The sequence below is a fragment of the Rhagoletis zephyria genome, unplaced genomic scaffold (genome assembly GCF_001687245.7).
Source record: "Rhagoletis zephyria isolate East Lansing unplaced genomic scaffold, Rhagoletis_zephyria_1.1 Rzeph_scaffold_01604, whole genome shotgun sequence".
Classification (NCBI taxonomy): domain Eukaryota; kingdom Metazoa; phylum Arthropoda; class Insecta; order Diptera; family Tephritidae; genus Rhagoletis; species Rhagoletis zephyria.
In genome coordinates this window covers 53,719-76,377 of record NW_016158688.1, presented here as the reverse complement: position 1 = coordinate 76,377, position 22,659 = coordinate 53,719, and the positions used below count along the sequence as shown (strand labels likewise).

The window sequence follows — 22,659 nt, the reverse complement described above, 5'->3', positions numbered from 1 at the left end:
AACTTGACAGCGTGGTTGTTGTTGTCAATCCTATACATCCATTTGCTTATTTCCTTTATTGTATAGTTTCAGGCAGGCTCTTCCTAAACTATGTATTTGTCAATGTTAACTTTCAACCAAATCCTTAGAGGTCGTGCATAGTGATAGAACTTTTTAGAAAAGTATCGATACTAGTACTCATATAGAATACCCTAAAAAAGTATCGATGCCAGTACTCATGTTTGCAAAAAAGTATCGATAATACTCGTACTTCCAAGTATTCTCAGAGCAAACGCAAAAGTAAACAAAAATCAGATTGCTTTGGTTTTTCAACCTCTTCCTATTTGTAAATTGAATAGTTACTGCTCTTAATAGTTTTTATCTGATCCAAAGGCAGTTTTGGAATAAACTTCCGATAAATTAGTTTTACATGCGTAAATCAAATGTTTATAGCAAAAAGCTTATTTCCAAGTTTTTAAAGGCAAATATTTTATATGTAATTGTTTGACGCGTACATGTATTTATAAATAACTTTACTTTGAAAATGAAATGCAAATGTAGAGAACGAGAAGCAAATGTGGTGAAGCCCATTGTCTATTGGAAAGATAAGCTCTCTTTCATAAAAATTGTCTTCAAGAATGGGCTGGATTTCACAGCGAAGGTAGAATACATGGGGTGCCTTATGCTGGAGAGTAGCCAAGTTGTCGAGTCGGAAGATCATCCTCTTCCACCATTCATTATCAAAGGGGAGGCAAGATATTCGTTTTTCAATTATTTAAACATTTTTACCCGAAGCCAATGTTGCAATGACCGCTACAGATTGTGTAAAAATTTCATAACTGTGGCAATTACCTGTAGCTCACTAAAACAAAACATGTATTAATTATTAGTATGGGAGTATACTAGGAATGTTAATCCCGGGATCCCGGTATTTTTTAAGTCCCGAAAATCACGGGATTATTTGCCTAGAATCCCGAGATTTTCGGGATTTGTAATTTATATTGGTGGCAATAATAGAAACGCTTTATGTTGACCAGTTTTGCCTATATTTCTTTTGTTTATTTAATATTTAACATTTTTTTTATAAATGTGTAGCTCAATATACATATAATACCTTGCGGCAGGCAATTTTGCACAAAAAAAATCATTATATTCGCCAAACCAAGGCCAAATATAGTAAAATTGCGTTCTTAATTTTTCTCTCTGCCGTCAGGATTTTTAGTAAAATTGCGTTCTTAATTTTTCTCTCTGGCGTCAGGATTTTTTAAAAGAACTTTGAAATTTGAAAGATATGAGTAATTCAAAAAATTATTTAATAATTTCAGTGCAATATACTTAAAAAAACAGTATGGGTATCAAATGAAAGAGAAGATTATGTAAAGTTAGAACACATTATATTTTTTGGTCCGTAAGGGACGGGTGGGTATTGATTTTATAACTTTATCCTTGAATATTCTTGAAATTTTTCAATTCTTATTTTTGAAAAAATTTTATGTTAAGGACTAACTTTATTAGCTTAAAAATATAAAATAGATTAAAGGGGCATTTTCAATTCCTATTCGGCCTTATGAACGCAAAGAAATTATTTCATTTGGTACCCATATTTTTGTTTTACATTGCACTGAATTTTTTTAAATAAATTTTGAAATTAACCATTCTTTGAAATTATAACGTAACCGACATTTTTTTCAAAATATTCGTTTTTATGCAGAAATGCATCTAGATGCTCTAGGAATATTTCTGCATCAAAAAGAAAATTTTGAAAAAAATGTCGCTTACGTTATTTTGGCGGTGAGGGCTCAATAAAGTCTTTTTAAAAAAATCATGACGTCAGAGAAATGCCCATTTATATGCAGTTAATTATGTGTAATGTGAGGTAGACTTTTATAAAAAAAAATTGAATTTTAGATAAACAAAAGGAATATAGACAAAACTGGTATAATTAAGGCGCTTCTTTGATTTCTGCCACTAGTGTTATGAAGTTCTTTCAACCAGAAAATAAATTTTTTTACTTAATTTTTTTTTTGCATCGAGATACAAACACACTAAGGTATTATTAAATGTATATAAATTTAATTACTGTCTTTCGTTTTGTTACTTATGAAATAATTTTCACTTTAAATAAAAAAGTACGTTCCAAACCCATTTACTTATTATTTATATTAGGAGAGCTACTCAAACCATATTGATGCAATTTTTTCATGTTGAGTCGTTGGAAAATAATAAATATCTAAATCCCGGGACTGATCCCGGGTTGAACCAACGACATCCCGAAAATCCCGGGATCGTAAAAATCTAAAAAATTAACATCCCTAGAGTATACATATCGTCGCCCGTATGCCATAAACATGAATGTGTAAAAATAAAACTTTTGGGAAATCAAGTTTGAAAGTTTTTTTGCGAGACTTAGCTCTACATTTATGCAATTAAAATTGTAAAATATTTACTTTCCGTGTACGCATGGTATTCTGGGTTTTGGTATAACAAAGAAAATCCAAAGATTAACCAAGTCAACCCAATAACTCCAAACAGATAAATTTGCACGTTCATGCTTCTGGCATGGGGGTACCGATATGTGAATTAAAAACTTTAAAGGCGGGTTTCTCGGGGTTTCGGTTTTTTGAGTTATGACAGTATTGAAGTAAATGAGCTCTATGTTCGTTTTCATAACATTCCTATTGGATATTGAAGTTAATATTCGAACGTTCGCCACAATATTTATTAGGTAATTTAAAAAAAAAAATTACTTAAAAAAGTTCTTAACTCGTCGATACTTTTCGGCATTCGCGATATTTACTCAGTACTTGTGAAAAAGTATCGAGTTCACGATACTACTCAGTACTCATGAAAAGTATTGATATTCTGTACTCGGTACTCGTATCGTTCTATCACTAGTCGTGCACAGAGGTAGCCGCGGTGACATGAAATGCCTCTATACGTACCCAAATCGCTAATTAGTTTTTTTTAAGGGGAAAACCACACAGGCCTGTGTTATTTTTTATTATGTACTTGGATGTGAAATAACACATTTTCTAAAAATTTTTTAAAAATTTCATCACTGCTATAAAACTTGAAAAGGAGGAAATTTTTGCTCAAAAGTAGGACAGAGAAGGACAAAATTTTTGATGAGGGCGAATCACGTTTGACTTAATGACTAATGACTTATTACTCAGATAAAACGTAAATCTTATTAAGCGGCTAAATATAATTTTCTTTAAGCCTAAACCACGGAAATAACTGGTAAAAAGGATCAACGTCACTTAGTAAACACCATGTTAGAATTGGAAATACATTTGTTAACAGCTGACTACGATCTCGTGTTGCCTCCCTGCCGTAGTTTAGTACTATTGCGTTCTGTATTCTATAGTATTTATATTTATTTTATTCCTAAATTCATTACCAAATCACCTCTTTCGCAGCCGGGTCATCGCGTGCCCCGCTACTCGCTGATCAATTGGGGAATTTGTGTGCCCAATGCTTGCACCTATCAAGATGTGGAATATACTGTGCAGGACTATTTGAATAATATGACCAGCTCCACGGGCATTTCGTTTCAAGTGCGCGTTGAGCCGAAATTGTGTCAGGTGCGCGACAATAAGACGTGGGATCGTAACACAACATGGGCCGTGTAAGTAGAAGCGCAATGCGACACTAGCTCTTTCTTAAGACTCTTCTCATTTCAAGTACTTTCTTTATTTCAGCCGCTTTTTTCTCATTATTCTTTCCGTGTCCGTGCTATCCACTATCTATGAACGCTGTACTAAACCTGGCCAAAAACCAAGTAACACGATTTGTTTTTTTTTTCCTTTAATAATCGATATTTTAACAAATGATCTTTTAACAGATGAATGGTGTACTGCCTTTTCGCTGGATAAAAATCTTCGTTGGCTCTTCAGCACAAACTACTCTCCCAACGATATTGAAGCGGTGCATGGCATACGATTTTTGAATGCAGTTATGTTGCTCTTCTCTCATAAATCAATGGCTATGTTTTTCAATCCTTACAATAATAGAACTGAAATGTCTGAGGTGTGTACATATATATATAGCTCACCTTATAAATATTTAAACATTGTTTTGTAATCACATGTTGTTGTTACAGAGTTTGGGTCGCCCTTGGACAGTTATTGGACGCGCCGCATCGCTTTATACCGACCCATTTCTACTTTTTAGTGGCATGCTTACTGCTTACTCACTTTTCGGTCGCCTGTTCAAAGGCCAGCCGATACGTCTGCGAAATGAATATATTAGCCGATTAATGCGGTGAGTTTAGTTTGTCATTTTCTTTCTTTTGCTTCAGCGATCACACCCGCTTTAGGGCATAGAACGTTCTACTACATATTGGCAAATATCATGAATTTTTTAGTGTTTTTTCGTTTTATTATGCTCAACTAACTTTTTCCTGTTCGACAGATTCACTTTTAAGCAGGGACCGTAATCGCTATGATTTTTATAATAAAACTCATAAATTAATCGTTATTTTGTGATTTTTATTTTTTAATCATTTTTTATCGTTATTTTATGATTTTTTTTTGATCATCTTTAATCGTTATTTTGTGATTTTTATTTTTTTGATCATCTTTAATCGTTATTTTATGATTTTTATTTTTTCGATCATTTTTAATCGTTATTATGTGATTTTTATTTTTTTGGTCATCTTTAATCGTTATTTTATGATTTATGTTTTTTATTTTTTCGATCATCTTTAATCGTTATATTATGATTTTTATTTTTTCGATCAAAAATAACAGTTATTCTTAGTTTTATTCGGTTTTTAGTAACATCCAAAATACTTAAGTTAATAGCACGTTGATACATAGTTACTACAATACTTAGCACTTAATTTATAGTAAATAAAATTTTGCCCATCACTGGTATCAATAATGCAATCACCCTCAATGAATCAAAGAATTTTTGTTTTCATTTTCCTGCTGATCTTTTTTTGTGTTCTTGAGGTTATCTTAGGTCAACGCTTGTTGCTTTAATTGTCAACACTATGTACAAGCTTTTTTGGTTTTCTAGGATCAGACAAGATTAACCCTGAAAATATATTCGAAAAAATAAATATCATAAAATAACGATGAAAAATGATCGAAAAAATAAAAATCAAAGAATAACGATTATTTTTGATCGAAAAAAAATCGTAAAATAACGATTGGAAATGATCTAAAAAATAAAAATCAAAGAATAACGATTGAAAATTATCTAAATATAAAAATCAAAGAATAATGATTGAAAATGATTTAAAAAATAAAAATCAAAGAATAACGATTATTTTTTATCGAAAAAATAAAAATCATAAAATAACGATTAAAAATAACATAATAAATAATAATGATCGAAAAATAACGATTATACAATGATTTTTAAATGAAAATCCTTCATGATAACGATTATTTTCGGTCCCTACTTTTAAGAGCATTTGCAATGTAAATATTGAATAGTGTAAAGAACAAAATTAAAGAACAATCGAAAGCAAATGTGTGTTAATGAGGCAAATAAAATCGCTAAACTATAGAAACTACTAAAATTCATAAGAAACTAGTAACTGAAGTAAAAGTAAACCTAAGCTCTTTTATTTGCGAATTTTTCGTGGATAGCCCGTCTACATAGTCGATTTTAAACCGAAAACTAACATTTTTTATAAACAGGTTATATTTTGTTATGCCTGTTTGGCTGAAATCAGTAACAGGGTCTTCATATATGTCAAATACTGATCCTAACTGTTTGCAAGACTTTTTACAGTAGGTCTGCAGTTGTACTCAAAATGCACTGTTTTGATGCTTGAAAAAGAAATCCCTTAAGTACCTATCCCAACTACTATAGTACTTAATAACACTATGTATATCAGTTCATAATTTGGAAAATGGTTTTGATAGTTATGACCTGACTTAATTGGGGCATTCTTCATTCAATGGGGACGTCATTTATGGGGGTAACTCTAATTTTCAAGATAACGGTATACGAAGTTTCTCTTAGGCTGTGTATAGCATACAAAACCTTCTAACTGAGAGGAATTTTTAAGCTCGAAAACGTTGAATATCACCAAGAATATTTGTATACTTATACTTCCGTACACGGCCAAAAATTTGGGTTTAATTTTTAAACCGAGCTGGGACTGCTGCCTTTTTTAATCTTCCGTAGTCTACTTCTTAAACCAGTCAATAGTTTTAAGCAATTTTTAATATATTCTGGTTTAAATTTTAGTCCAAGCAGCCGAGAAAATGATGTTTTGCTATGAGTGGTTTAAAATTAAAACCAAAAAGGTCATGGTTTCAAGTATAGGCCCTATTTGTTTAAAAATCAAACTGAAATGTTTTAGTTCTAGTTTCTAGGTTTCATATATAGAAAATTTTGTTTAAAATCTAAACCGAAATAGAAAATGTTTGCCTCAATATTCCTTATTTTATATGATCTATAAGACTTAGGCATAAGGGTGTCTCTCACAGAGAGAGCAAATCTTATGAACTGTCGGCATCAACGCAGCGAAATGTGGTGTTGATTCAAACTCAACATATGAAAGCAAATTTACATGCATGGCTGTAGCTGAGTGTGCAAAGATGCTTGATACAATTGGTTGCTACTAAGGCTGTCCGGGTTCAATCCCCATCAGACGGACCATGTAAAAGCTTTCGTGAATTGTAACGTGAAGCAAACGAAGTAGAAAATGTTTGGGCTTAAAATTTAAACCGAACTGTTTAAATTCTAAACCCAACACATCGACTGCTGAGTGGCCTATCTCGGCAGCCAGTTCGAAAACGCCCTATTTCATAAAACTTTTCAAGAACGCCTTATTTCAGAATTTTATTTAAAAAGGCCCTATCTCAAAATTTGGTTGAAGAACGTCCTATGTCACTTCAAAATGTATTGAAAATGTACTGAGAAGTCTTTTGAAATAGGGCGTTTTCGAACTGGCTGCCGAGATAGGTCGATCTTCCACTCAGCCGTCGATATTTGCTCTCTCTTTTTTTTACACTTGGAAGGTTTGTATTTGATACTAAATTTAGTTTGTACATATATGTAGTCCAATAGTTTAAAATTAAAACCGAAATTTTTACCCGTGTACTTATAACACCTTCATAACCTTCTAAGGAATGGCAACAAAAACTTTCCTCAATTACATTGACTATGGAACTATTCGCTAGGGAATTAATCAGGGACTCCTAAATTTATGCACATAAAAGAATTAGGGCCGAATTCACAGTGCGAAGTTAACTCAGAATCGGCAGTGAATCAGTACAAAAAAATGCTCTGCAATTATGTATAAATATTTTCTAAAAATATTATTTTCCCATGCAGTATCGTACCTCCACTAGCCGCTCTCATACTCTTCTGTACTTTTGTGCTACCCTTGTGGGGATCGGGGCCACAATGGAACTTAGTGGTTGGGCATCATGCAGATATTTGTAAACGCAACTGGTGGCGCAATTTACTTTTCATACACAACTACTTCGGATTCAATGAAATGGTAAGTTTACAAACTTAAATACATATGTACAATGATCTTCCGCTCACGGCAAGGATAATATGATACGAAACACTCTCATTTTTCTTCCGAGAATCTAACGTAATCTCGTTTTTGACTTGGCAGCACTGCCTAATAAATCTGCAATGAACAGCAGATAACGCAAAAGAGCGAGCTGCCACTATTTAGATACGCACAATATGCATCGATTTAATTTCAATGGATTTCCTCCAACCACATAACAAAACTCTTGCTTAAAGATAGTGGTTTTAAGAGAAAATATTTTAAACGGCAATTTTCAACACTAAATAATAAAGAAGATAATAAAATTCAAAAAGGTTTGCTTGTTTTTCAAATAGAAAAAATCACCAAAATCTCCCCATATATATTTCGCTGGACTTTCTTTCACGATAAAAAGAGTTTCGTATCATTTTATCCTTGCCTGCGGTTAGGTCTCCCATGCACATAGAGTGATTATAGTTGAGCTTAGAGGTTAAGTAATCCAGAGCGCTGATATGCGATGATAGAACAAATAAAGTTTTCGAACAATTTAATTAATACGTGGTAACCAGACTTTAATAAAATTCCACTGAATATCATACGTATTCTCTTTCACAGTGTCTTACACATACACATCATCTAGGCATTGACACTGAACTCTTCGCAGTGGCGCCAATAATGATACTAGGTCTATGGAAATGGCCACGAAAAGGACTATTCACCCTTCTGCTACTTGGAGTTATTGGTACCGCCGCCCGCTACTACACAACCATCATAAACCAATTGTCAAACTACATCTATTTCGGAACAAAGTGAGTCTCTACGGATTTTGTTCAGAAACTATGCACGCGTTTTATTACAACGCTTTTATCAACTTACAATGTTGTGTGTCCAGACCACCATTTATACTATAAATATAGCATAGTCTAGATATCAACCTCGTCGTAGGTATAATATCAAAGACATACAATTAGAAAAGCTCTAGAGGTAGATTTCGCCCCGCCAGAAGAAGTTAAATATTGCGCCTAAAAATATGCACTACATATGCTACAGCGGAAATGGACGACACGCCATTTCTCTAAATGAAATTAATTTCTGCTGTATGTATGTATGTACATAGGTATGTATATACCAAACGTGAGCACACAATATTTTGCTTGCATAGGTTCTCTTTTCCCTGCAAGATGAATTATTTTAATATCTATTGCAAAATTTTATATAGACAAGACTAAAAAGTAGAAAATAAATAAAATAAATTGAACTTTTTAATATACCACGCTTTTATAAATGGACTAAAAATTAGAAAATAATATTTCTCAGTCCCATAGAATTTGTTTTGATAACTTTTGATTTTGAAATTTTAGCAAAAGTCATTATAAACAATTTATGAGATTGAAAATCAAAAGCGTGGGGCGCATGTAATAGACCTGAATTGATATGAAGAGTAATACATGTATTTATGTGGGTAAATGAATAACGGCCGCTTAAAATCGATCTCAAATTTGTACTTGTAGAAATTTTAGGTCTATTTTATGTAGTTTCACTATTGTCAATTAAATCGAATGCTTTGTATTGCATGCGCTCCACGTTTTTCGTTCTCAATCTCATAAATTCCTGAAATTTGTAAGTTCTTACTTCTAAAAATGTGCCATTTAGTGTATAAATAGAATTTTTAAAGTTTGGGCCCAATCGGAACATGCCTTCTAGTGCCGTAAGTGCCCTGAAATTTAAAAAAATGAAAACTTTTCGAGAAAATAGGGCATTCTTCTGCTTTAACTTATGACTGATTCTACCTAAAGCTATAAATTTACCATCAGATTAAAGATAATTTTGTTGACTTTCAAGTCAATACATTTTCTTCAATACATACAAAAATGTACGTTTTCGAAGATATTTAATATTTAATGGGTAAAATTGGCTCTAGTATGGCACTTTATAGCAAGACTCCCCAGATTATTTCAAAATATCCAAACCTCAAATGTAAGCAATAGACATATTGAATAGATTTCATTAATAAAAATAGAACAACAAATTACAGTATATTCCGTTTAGCTGCCTATTCGCTTTGGTGCATTTTCCGCTTACGTGCACAATTTTCCCAAAATACTGCTTCATAAAATGGATTTCGGTCGAAATTTTCCGCTTTGGAACCCATTTCCGTTTAACAGTCCTGTTTTTGAGTAAGTTTTCTTATATCACTCTTTTTGCGAACCGATGAAAGCCCAGAAGAATATAATGATGTCCCTGAAGCGACTAGTGTTAAAGAGGCCTTATTCGCATTAAATACCTACATAAAAAAAAAAATTTATGAAAAACAGTATATGGGGTGTTCCATACTAAAACGGACGGGGTTCACACTTCATGTGTTTGATTTGTTTCAAATTTTTAAACATAACATAAACATAAATAATAAATTTGAGCTTGATTAATACATTTTTAAAAACTTTTCAGCACAAAAACCAAAAACAAATTGTTTTAATAGTTTTCCAAATATCTCGAGACCGGGGCGAGGAAAAAATTTGGAAAAAAATAACACATACACACATCAAAATTGCCTATGAAACTAAATATTATTAAAATTTTTTCTTCTTGAAAATTTTTTCACATAATCATTTCTGTGTTCGTATGGAAAAGTAGCTTATGTCGAAAGGCTGGCTTTAGTATAAATCGGCATTCGCAGCATACGATTGCGAACGACTCACTGGCGCTAAGCCGTTGAACAACTTTTGACGAATAAACATGCAAGAAATAGTTCCGATACTAGCAAGTCAATATTCTTATTAAGTCTCATAAAAAAATCCTTGTCGTTTAAAGAATAAAGGGAATGCCGCATTATACTAAAGCCAGCCTCTCGACATAAGCTACTTTTCCATACGAACACAGATTTTTTGATAAAAAGAAATAGTTATTGAAAATATGCCATTTAAAAAAAATTTATAAAAATCACAATGGTAGCTCTGAGGATTGGGCAATATTTAAGTATAGTATTATGGGGTGCACTCTACAATAATTTGAGGTCTGAATTTTTTTACACCGGGGTACATAACAAGTTTACAAATTTTAAATTAATTTTTTGAAATTTTTTCACTATGCAGTTCTGTAGACCATTAAATTTTAGTGTAATAAAGTGCAAGTTTTAAGCTACTGCAAAATTGCGCTGATTTTTTTAATTTTTTTGCTGACGGCTGTTTGCACTTTTTTCTTATGGAAGAAAATGCGCAAAACCGTTTTCAAAGAAAATTAAAAACAAAATTAACGCCGGTTTGGCAATCGCTTAAAACTTGCACTTTATTATACTAAAATTTAATGGGCTACAAAACTGCATACTCAAAAAAACATTCCAAAAACTTCGGTGTAAAAAAAATGCATAACTCAAATTATTGTAGAGTGCACCCCATAATACTATACTTAAATATTGCCCAATACTCAGAGCTGCCACTGTGATTTTTTCAATTTTGTTTGAGATGGCATATTTTCAAAAACTAATTTTTTTATCAAAAAATAAGTATGTGAAAAATTGTTCAAGAAAAAAAAGGTTTTTAATATTTATTTTCATATAGAATTTTGATGTGTGTATGTGTAATTTTTTTCAAATTTTTTCCTCGCTACTCCACTATTAAATCGATTTTTTTTTGGTTTTTTTGGTGTTAAGTTTTTAAAAATGTATTAACCAAGCTCAAATTTCATATTTGTTTATTATTTATGTTTATTCGTCAACCCTAAAAATTTGAAACAAATCAAACACATGAAGTGTGAACCGTTTTGGTATGGAACGCCCCATATATTGAAACAAATTTTAAATCTAAAATAAAACAAACAGTTTTTAATTTTTCCGTTTTGCTGCACATTTCGCTTAACTGCACCAAACAAACAGTGAAAGTTAATGCAGCTAAATGGAATATAGTGTATTAATAAAAATTTTTTAGTATATTTTTTAAGTTTTTTACATGAAAGGTACATTATTTAACAAAAAATACGACAAATGACACAATTCATTTCTGAACAAAGACTTATCGAAAGGAAATTTCACATTGTAAAAACATATATATATTTTACTAATATCTACTATTATTTTCAATATCCCCCATTAGACAAGGGTAAACAACGAGTACTCTTGGAAATGTCAGGGTAAATCCCCCGACAATCCGTTACCACCTGAAGGAGGACTGGTTTTTCTCCTCATCTTTTGTCCTATTTAANCCCCCGACAATCCGTTACCACCTGAAGGAGGACTGGTTTTTCTCCTCATCGTTTGTCCGTGTTTCGAATTGGCTTAAGCTCCCTTTCAGCCGTGTCGTTAACTACCCTCAGTTTTGACTTTAAAATATTCGAAAAGGGACAGGCTTTGATCCGAAACAAACTTTTTAAAAGAGACATCCTGAAACAGTTTCACTCAGGCGCCGTAACAGTTGCAACCATGATACAATAATTTTTATAAGGTACTTTCACTTCAAAAACACGCAATATGGCCAGTACTACGATATAAAACTTGGGGATTTTCGCTTGTTATTTTAGATATTTTTAATAGAACATGTAAAGATTTATATATTTCGTAACTGATCACTTCATTTTTAATATACATATACGTAATTAAAACATACATTCTTGCCACTGCTAATCACATGAATAAAAATCATAAAAACGAAAATATGACGGCAATATTTTCTTTTTGGTTGTTTGTGTTTCCGACAGGGTAGGAGTATGATGTATTGTGGAACGATTTTCCGTCATCCCTTGTCAAATTTGGTTTGGAGACAACGAAAAATGACACTGAACATGGCACAACGCCAAAACCGGTTTGTCTCCAAACCAAATTTAACAAGGGATGACGGAAAATCGTTCCACAATACATCACGGCAATATTTCTTGTTTAAAATGTTTTAGATCCTTCGCACACCGGATTTAATCGGCCCCACGATTAATTTGGTGTAGTGTGCGCACCTCCATACATCTTCATGTACATATTTAAGCGAGCCCTACTATTTAAATATGCGGCCGATAAAGTCTGTGGTACGCGGTGGCTCTTATACATGCTGTATCCTTACATCTATTGCGTGTGTTGCAATATCCACGGAAGCAGCAGTTAATTTTTTCATAATTTTTTATGAAGCAAATTATTAAAAAAATATTAGAAAATTGTATACTTATGTATTTATATGATTGACTTTCCTTTGTTTTATTTTTCCAACGTTAAAAGCTAGACTTTTTTTTTTTTAAGTGGGTACAACCAAAAATACGAAACACGTTTTCTGTCAGATAGCTAACATGGCGGATAAGAAGAAGTTAAACTACCTTCTAAAAATTATTGTATCTTGGTTACAACTTTTATTATAAAAGTCGCTATTTAACAATTATTTTTTTTACTTTTATTGGATTATTCCTTAAATAACAGTTACGTCTGATTTTTGATTTGTAACTAAATAATCTAAAAATAAATGTTACTTTAAATTTTTGTATTATATGTTACAGTTACTGAAGACTTTTATTTATAAAAGTCATAAATGAAAATCATTCAGTGGCTTACTTACAAAAGTCATCAAAAAAAAAATCCAAGCTTACCAAGATTTAACAAACAATAAACTGAAAACAAAAAAATACGAAATATTTAAATCGTAATATGTATGTACTCCATAAACCTTACCAGAAAGGTGCCTGTACCATTAAATGTTAAGTATCTTCGAAACCGTACATTTTTAAAGAAAATGTATTATAATTTACTTTAAATACAATAAAATTACCTTTTATCTGATGGGGGACTTATAGCTTTATATACAATTAGTCGTAAGACAAAACAGAAAAATATCGTACTTTCCTTAAAATGGTAATTTTTGCAAACTTCGGGGCACTTTCGGCACGTGAAGGCATGTTCCGATTGGGCACAAACTTTAACAATAGTATTTTTTTACTAAATAGCACATTTCTAGAAGTGAGCACCTATAAAAATCGACCGAATAAGCTATACCATGTAGTTCATAAAATAATACTATAAGCCCTTTTTAGTGTTTGTTTTTATCTTTCTAAAATGCTTTAAACCTTATTAAGTTTTGAGGGTTTCAAAAAGACCCCACTAGACGAGCCGAGCTGGACTTGGTGCTTGCAGCTGCAATTTCATAATGGTAGATTTGTTACAAGAAGTTGCAAAATTTAATGAAAAGCTAATTAATTTATTGTCGAAAGCTTTTTCTAAGAAATGTAGTATTTCCTACGGTCGCGAACGCAGGTAGGTGTTTGGCGGTTCACCGCCCATCTTTGGTTTGAATTTTAAGGTGTTCGAAGCTTTCGAAAGGGTAAAACTAATTGGACTCAAATTGCTTCTGTCAACATTTTGCATGTTCGGTTTCATTTACATTTCACCGTTAACGCGGTGCCGCTGCGGCGGCCGAACTTGCACAAACTAAAGTTACAGCCGAAAATTCACCTGACCAGTATAAAGTGGCGAAAAAATTAAGACGCTCCGACGCTGAAGACCTTAGTGCACCTGATTTCAGGTTCCCAAGCACACACCAGTCGTTTCCCTTCTGTGCCAACTTACGTCAATTGGAAATGCCATGTGAAGCCAAGTCCTTCTCCACTTGGTCCTTCCATCGCAGTGGGGCCTTCCTCTTCCTCTGCTACCGCCAGCGGGTTCAGAGTTGAATACTTTCAGAGCTGGAGCGTCGGAGTCCATTCGAACGATATGGCCAAGCCAGTGGAGCCGCTGTATTTTAATTCACTGCACTGTGTCCATGTCGTTGTAAAGCTCATATAGCTCATCGTTCCATCATTTGCGGTACTCCTCATAGCAAACTCCAAGAGCCGCTTCATCACATGTTTTCATTGTCCATGTCTCCGCGCAACACACCAGCACAGGCATGTTGAGTGACTTATAAGAGTGTGGTTTTCGTACGTCCAGAGAGGACTTTACTCCTTAATTGCCTACTCGGTCCAAAGTAGCGCTTGTTGGCAAAAGTAATTCTGCGTTGAATTTCGTTGCTAATCTTATTAGCCGTGTTAATGTTGGTTCCCAAGTAAATAAAATTCTCTACTTTCTCGAAACTGTCAACAGTGACGTGGGTACCTAGGCGCGAATGCGCTGACTGTTTGTTTGATGACAGGAGATACTTCGTCTTGTTCTCGCTGACCAGCAGACCCAATCGCTTTGCTTCCTTAGCCAACTTAGAAAAGGCAGAGCAGACTTCGCGGTTCTTGGTACCGATGAAGTCAATGTCGTCGGCGTACACCAGCAATTGCACGCTCTTGTTAAAAAAAAAAATCCTGAGCGGTTCAGTTCTGCAGCTCTTTTTATCTTCTCCAGTATAAGATTAAAGAAATCACATTCAGACAACGCGGCGTATAGGCAACTCCTTTTTGTGCTATCGAAAGCGGCTTTGAAGTCGACAAATAGGTGGTGAGCGTCGATCATTTTCTCTCGATTTCCACAGTTCCCAGTAAGTAATGATGAGATAGAGAAAAATCCTATTGGAATTTGCTACCATAATTGAACACTAACGAGTAGGCGTAGTTTGATTACGGCTCAAAAATTATCGCTTCCCTTAGTCCCAAAATATTTTTACCACCATTGTTGCCAGTGATTTCATAACCCCGTGCGTCCCGAAAGTCAAGTTTTACATTCCTTGCGACTGAATTACATATTCGCGTTCCGCTTTATGATGTGTAAAATTTCTGTCGCCGTAGACTAACTGCCTTCCCTAAATTGGAGTGCCAAGCGTTGCGTTTTCCAATGAAACAACTGCCAGCGCGCGCTATACCTAAATCAACGCGCCGTAATTTTTGTCGTTTTCTCATTTCCTCTCGCTTCTATTCTAGTTTCCTCTTTCACTTTTTTCTCCTCTCTTTTTCTTTCCGTCTTCTGCATCCAACTTCAACACGTAACGCCCCTTCTCGGCGCTAGCGCCGCGTTATTTTGGGATGCTTCATACAAATTGTTTGGGCATGCACTGGTTTAAAAGTCTAAGGAAATTTTTTACATTTTAAATTTAAATGCTACGCTAATACTTCAGCGTTTCAGTACCGATATTTAAATTAATATCTGTTACATGAACGCCCCATACCCTCTTCTCTTTTCCACTTGGCTTCAGTTCATCAAGATTAGTCAGTGAATTTGTTGGAACAATTTACCAGAAATGTGTAAACGAGTACCCAAACAAATGTTTACATTATTATGTTTCTTTACAGAAATTTTCTCAATCTACCTACCTACGGAGCATAGTCTCGACGCTCTTAATGCTTGCAATCAATCACTATACCTAAAGGTATACCGATTCCTGCAAATAGGCGTAACCATGATACAAACATGATAGCTTCACTCATGTTAAAAACATAACATTGTTGCTTTTCCACAATAAATTTTCATATAAAAAACGGCCTCGAGCTCAATATAAATTGTTGAATAAAACATTACAAGGTAAAATCATTGAGGTTTGCCAGCAATATAATTTTAAAATTCGAACTCAAGCTCACACTTCTTACTTTTAATCTCAAACAACAACAATTGTGAACAATTTCATTTTATTATTTTAAATTTTATATGATTTTAAAATGTTTGCAAACGTCAGAAAAAAATCATGGCCGACGAATTGATAGAATGATTTTACACATCCTACAGTTTCCTAAGTAAAAACACTATCAGCTGATTGCCAAAAAATGCCTACAGCTGAGATCATCTGTTTTTTGGCATTTGCTCTTATCTTTTACAATTTCTTTCATTTCTATTATAATTTCTTCCATTTCTATTACAATTTATTCAAAATACACTAACACATTGAACCAAAAACACCAATACACTAACCAAAAACACACCTACAGCCTGCCAAATACACACCTACAGCCTGCCAGGAAAAACGGTAAGAAGAAGAGTTACTTTACTTATGAAACTGTACGATAATTTTACCTTCTAATGTTTTTATCATGGTTTCACTCAACGTAACATGATAGTTTCACTCAATGATTTTGGCCGCCATGTTAGCCATTTGACTTTTGCTGGCATTATGACATCTCTATCAAAATCAAACTACCAGCCATGATACAAAAAAGAAGGTAGTTTCAATAAACAACTTTTTGATTAAAAAGCAGAATTTTGACAATTGCCCAATTGTGAAAAATTCGAAGCGGCGTTGCCCAATTGTAAGTTTTTAGGTGTGGGAGATTTTATATCCTAAATTTGGGATTATAAATAAAATAGTTGTATTAATATTTACCTTTAAAAATAATTAATATCTTATTTTAAAAACGTTTAAATTTTACATTAAATTCGATAACAACTTGCCAAATCATTATTTTAATATTAATACAAATCCCTTTCGATGTAATGCGTTTTACCTATGGTCTTATTTCCACCTATGAGATCTCTGCCAAGCGTGCGTAATATTCTTCTATGATCCTGCAACTTCAGCATTGGTCCTTATACGGAAACTCGAGAGCACAGATGAGCGTTTTCAATTATAGGAGGGCCAAGAATCCTCGCTTCCCCACAGGATGAAAAGTTTTCGCGTACATTGGCTAAATGAGTCGTGTGATCTCATGAATATCGTTCAAATAAAGCCATTGATATAACTATCGTGTTCCTTCTTGGACAGATGTGGTCGAATCTTTCCTTGTCAATTCGCCACTGTTACAATTCGTGTTAATATTTATTAATTGGTTTCTTTAAGTCTTACTGCTGTAATAACGGCCGCCTCGAGCAACTTCGTCAATCGTAGGTAGATGCAAGATCACGCTTACACAGTCTTACGGTCTTTATATGCATACTTAAATGCATCCTTGATTTAGCCAAAGCAGAACAAACCCCACGGGGGTTTTATATATATTTCGGGTGCAGCGTCATCAATTGGGTCCCTTTTCTGCAAAAGCTTTGCTTGTCATGAAATGAATTCGAATTATGAATTCCAATCAGATTTTATAAAAAATACGGATTTTCTAAATACTTAAACTCCAGCGGTCTATTTTTAGCAAAGGAATTTTTCATCATACAGGTAGTCACGCTGCGAATTTTAACGAAATCTGTTAATAAATACGACTTTTATAAGTTACTCTACTCAAGCGCCACCAGCGTGTTTTCTAGTAGCCTATAATAGGACAATATATGCAAGGTATAACCTCCGACAATTTGACTGGGCTCTATTGAGTGGTTTTTGAGTTTAGTCCGAAAAACAGAAATGGCTATAATTTTATGTATGTAATCTTCCTTATCCTGAGTTTCGCCGGAAAAAAAATTCACGCGAAAATTTTGATTACCCCCATAGTAAGTACGTGGAAACCAAAAGCGAAAACTGAACCGGTTCAGGGAAGATGAGACTCATGATAAGGTTGAATATGTTTCCAATGAAAAAAAAAATCATCATGAAAGTAATAAACGTCTCTAATGTGTATTAACAAAATATGTTCATAAATACGGCTTTTATAAATAACTCGACTCCAGCACCACCTAGCGGGTCCGTTTTTCCTGGTTTTTCGCAAGTCTTTTTTTCATCATGCTTACGAAATCGGTTCATAAATAAAACTTTTATAAATAACTCGCCTCCCGCGCCACCTAGCGGCTCCGTTTTTTGTAAACGTATTTGCCATTATGCTGAAACTATACCTTTTGAATTTAAAAGAAATCGGTTCATAAATATATGCAAGGTATAACCTCTGAAAATTTGACTGAAATCTATGCAGTAGTTTTTGAGTTAACTCCGAACAACGAAAACGGCTATTATTTTATATATATAGATGTAGTTTTCTATATCCGATACGATGATTCTGATATAATTCAAACACTGAAATTACACATTTCGATTAGGGATGGGTAAATTCGAATTTTAATCGAATTTTAGCTCCAAAATGGCGAATTTTTGAAATCGAACTTTGTGTTGCTAAAATTCCGATAAAATCGAATTTTTCAAGAAAAAATCGAATTTCATCTTTATTTCCAAAATATCAACTCTTCAAATTTCTTCTTTCTGACTAAATTTGCCATCACTGTGTGTGGCACTCCATTTGTCTTAGGGATTGAAGGAAAAAAATACATGTTTTTCAATCTGATGCATAAAAACAAAAAATCTGTCCCAAGAAGGAACTGTTATTCCAAACTCAGTTTTAAAATTTTTTTAATAAAAAAACTAGTTTCTTTGTTGATTTTTTATTTTAAATTTTTAGAGGTTTTTACGTTAGTAGCATGAAGCATTTGCCTGAGAAGACCCCTAGTAAAATTATCCGGAGAATAATTTTTTAGAATATATTAATCCATAAACGATCTGCCAAATTTGCTTTTTGCGAGATTTCTTGAAGTTAGGGTCAAATATGACCGTTTTAGGCGGAAGCTAATGGGTTAAAATGTTCTACGAAAATATTTCCCAAGAAATTTTAATATATACATATGTCTTAACCTTTAATTTCGCTCAGACATTTATTTTAATTATTTTTTCGACTTTTTTGAAAACTACTTCGGCCGAGATATAAAAACTTTAGTAGGCCATAAAATAAAAATAGAGCTAACTTTTGCAAATCCATCGAGCGTTTTACTACTAGATGGGTAGACATTCAGAAAATGTTAACAAAGTACGGGCTGGTTTCGGCTGTCGCACAGTGTAATTTTAGATTAACTTTTTAGACAGGTGGCCACTCTATTCAAGTACCTCAAAAATATTTTAATTGTTGCATAGTATTTTAAGTACAACACTTCTTTAAATAAATTCGACTTTTCAAACAGGTAGCACCCCTCCCAAATGTAATTAAAAAATAAAGTTTATTCAAAACCATTTCGATTGATACCCATATTGGACTAATTTATTTAACTTATTAAATAATTTAATTTTGATTTTCTTACATATGGCACAAAACTAAAACCATGTTACACATCTACATTTCATTTGACACCTACCCCCTTTTTGAAAATCGAACGAACGATACAGATTTTATGACTTGGTGTTAAATATTTAACACAAACATCTGCGGAAGCGATTATTTGAATTTGATTTTCTAACCTGTGGCAACCCTTTTCATAGAACTAAAACTATGTTGCAGACCCAAAGGACAAGCCTTTAATTCGACTTCTAATTTTTTTAAATTGAACGATACAGATTTTATGACTTGGTGCTAAATATTTAACGCAAACATCTCCGAACTCGATTAAGAAGTTTCACTTCAACAAAATTTTGCGAAATTCGAAAAAATTCGAATTAAATCCAATTTACACCACCGAATTTCGAATCGAATAATCGAATTGTTGGGCACTACCCATCCCTAATTTCGATGTGTTATTTAATACATATTGTCTTTGTCCATTTAACAGCAAATGGAATTTACTTCGGGACCCATGGGCCGTGAAATTTTTCCAGCCACACATATTGTTTTCACATGAAATTTTTACACACCCAAAAGTGAAGTATAAAATAAATCNTATTTAATACATATTGTCTTTGTCCATTTAACAGCAAATGGAATTTACTTCGGGACCCATGGGCCGTGAAATTTTTCCAGCCACACATATTGTTTTCACATGAAATTTTTACACACCCAAAAGTGAAGTATAAAATAAATCGATAAAAACAAATTTTCAATCAAACCGATTTGTGTAGTTCAGGGGCGTCTTTTGGTAAATGTTTTGGAGGCTGTTTTAATATATCCTATCGTATTATATATTTCTTAGCTTTTCTACATTCTGAGAAGTTGAGAGAATGAAGTCTAATATTCTTTTTTGGTCAACTACGACGTTTGATTTCATTTTTTGCAATCATTAGTTCATTTCGCTTGAGGAGTCACAATGCCCATAACGGCTGTACCGATTTTTTTGAAATTTCGGACACAGACTTTCCAAGCATGGTTATAGGCTAAACCAAAACCGATCTCTAAAGGGGGTGTGGAACCTCCCATACAAACCGAATTTTTGATAGTGCATATCTCTGGAAGTATTTGTGGTAGAGTTCTGGAGCTCGGTATGGATATATGTATATGAAGCTTATGGAAAAATATGGGCTTATTGGAAAATTAGGCGTGGTACCGTAGAACTTGGACTAGAGGTAAATGAAATCAACCCCAAACCTATGAAAAATGGGGTNGGAAAAATATGGGCTTATTGGAAAATTAGGCGTGGTACCGTAGAACTTGGGCTAGAGGTAAATGAAATCAACCCCAAACCTATGAAAAATGGGGGTATATGAAAACGATCTCGTAGCCATTGAAAAGAGCTAGCGGTATAAGCCATATAAACTAAAATTCTGATGACGCATAGATACTTCTGGAAGCCTTACCTATAATACTGAGATGAGGCATTTTTCAAATGGAAAGATGTACAGAAAAACGGGCGCGACACCTTCTGGAAAGTAACATGATCACAGGGTGTATCCCAAGAACCATGTTAAGCTAAACCTTGAGGGATTACATTATTGCCAAGACCGACAGGCATAAGCTGAAATTGCGTCGCAAGTTTTACGATCGGCTCGGGTAAGGTTTAACCACTTAACCCTCTTTGTTTTCGCCGCTACTGAATTCTATAAACTGTTAGCTTTCACCCAATTTAAAATGTACATGTGTATTTAAAAACGTCATGAAAATTGCGTTGCTAGCTTCATGTTGCAAGCTTTTTCACAGCGCGAACAGAATACTGTGGAATTTCACACTTATAATATATAAAATACTATGCTTAAGAACAAAAATTTTTAAATCCACAAAAAATTAATAAGAAAATTTGAAGAATTGGGTATGGTAGCACGAAATGTCACAATCGTTTGTCAGGTTGTTAATATGGCGACGAAAAAGTGACAATGGAACTACCTTGTTTTTTGTATCATGCTACCAGCTATAAAAAGAAAATTATTTTTCAACTGCTTTTGAAAAAATTTCAAACAACAGATTTTAAAGCGAAAAATCAGTCATTTTAATAAAATAAAAAATGAATTGAAAGCTGTAGGAATCTTATAAATTTGTGCGAGGATTCCACAGTGAAATTTTTCAAATTTTCTCGTTTATTAGAAATAAGTGGTTAGAAGCTTGTGACGTGACAGAATAAAATCTTCCCGAAGTACAATTTGTTTGTTCAAAGCAATATATTTCCTCAATTTCAGAGGTTTTGTAGAAACTGAATCGTATGTATGTACATAAGTATAATTGTATACATATGCATGCATGATTCAATAATAAAAGGTTTGCTCAAAAAACAGTTTTATCGGTCCCTCTTAACAAATCGNAAAAATGAATTGAAAGCTGTAGGAATCTTATAAATTTGTGCGAGGATTCCACAGTGAAATTTTTCAAATTTTCTCGTTTATTAGAAATAAGTGGTTAGAAGCTTGTGACGTGACAGAATAAAATCTTCCCGAAGTACAATTTGTTTGTTCAAAGCAATATATTTCCTCAATTTCAGAGGTTTTGTAGAAACTGAATCGTATGTATGTACATAAGTATAATTGTATACATATGCATGCATGATTCAATAATAAAAGGTTTGCTCAAAAAACAGTTTTATCGCTCCCTCTTAACAAATCGGCTCCCCTAGCAATAGAGGTGTCAAACTATCGATGGTACTATCGATAGTTTTATTTTTTTGTCCCTATCGAAGAGTAGTGATAGTTTTTCTCAAAAAAGGTTAAACTATCAATAGTACTAGTTGACTATCGATAGTTTAAAACCTCTAGCACAGCCGATTTTATATATTTATTTTATTATATTTATAATGTCTCCATGTATCTACGCGTCAGTTTTTTAAGTTTGTCAATTTTTTATTATAAGTGATACTTTCATTGTGATTCCTCCTTTAATGACCGTTTGCTCAAGCAACTTTTAATGAAAAAGCTCATTTATATTTAAACGTTGCTTCAAACCATAAGGCTATGTCTGAAGTAAAGCATTTCTATTATCGGTGTTTAACGTTTGTATGTTTCTTGGCTGTAAACAAATCAAAAAATTATAGTACGAAATTTAAACAAAATATATCATATTTGAAAATTTATAATAAGCAACAATTAAACAAGGCAACAGTGATTTTGTTGCGGCAAATGATAAAGCTGTTTTTGATAGACTTTTTTGTGCTGATTACGAGTCCGTAAGCATAAAATTTCCATCAGCTCCAGATTTTGTGAAAAACGAGGTCAAAGTGTCAAAAAATGGCGTTTTTGCAATATTTTAGAAAGTCTAACACAAAAAACAAGAGGTGATAGAACCTTAAATTAAAGCTATAACTCTCGGCTACTATCCCTGCACCTTGACCTGATGGTCACTAAAAGTCATTTATTGAACAA

The 22,659-nt window shown here is 33.3% G+C and overlaps 1 protein-coding gene across 1 annotated transcript in view; it reads left to right on the top strand.

The window, feature by feature from the left end:
- The window catches only part of drd (drop dead), a 100,571-nt gene that overhangs the window by 39,392 nt on the left and 38,520 nt on the right, over positions 1-22,659 (top strand). Inside the window, exons 2-7 of the mRNA XM_017618328.1 lie at positions 3,399-3,607; positions 3,681-3,760; positions 3,824-4,008; positions 4,082-4,242; positions 7,279-7,447; positions 8,063-8,256. Of these exons, the coding sequence (XP_017473817.1) occupies positions 3,399-3,607; positions 3,681-3,760; positions 3,824-4,008; positions 4,082-4,242; positions 7,279-7,447; positions 8,063-8,256 (998 nt within the window). The remainder of the gene's footprint in view (positions 1-3,398; positions 3,608-3,680; positions 3,761-3,823; positions 4,009-4,081; positions 4,243-7,278; positions 7,448-8,062; positions 8,257-22,659) is intronic.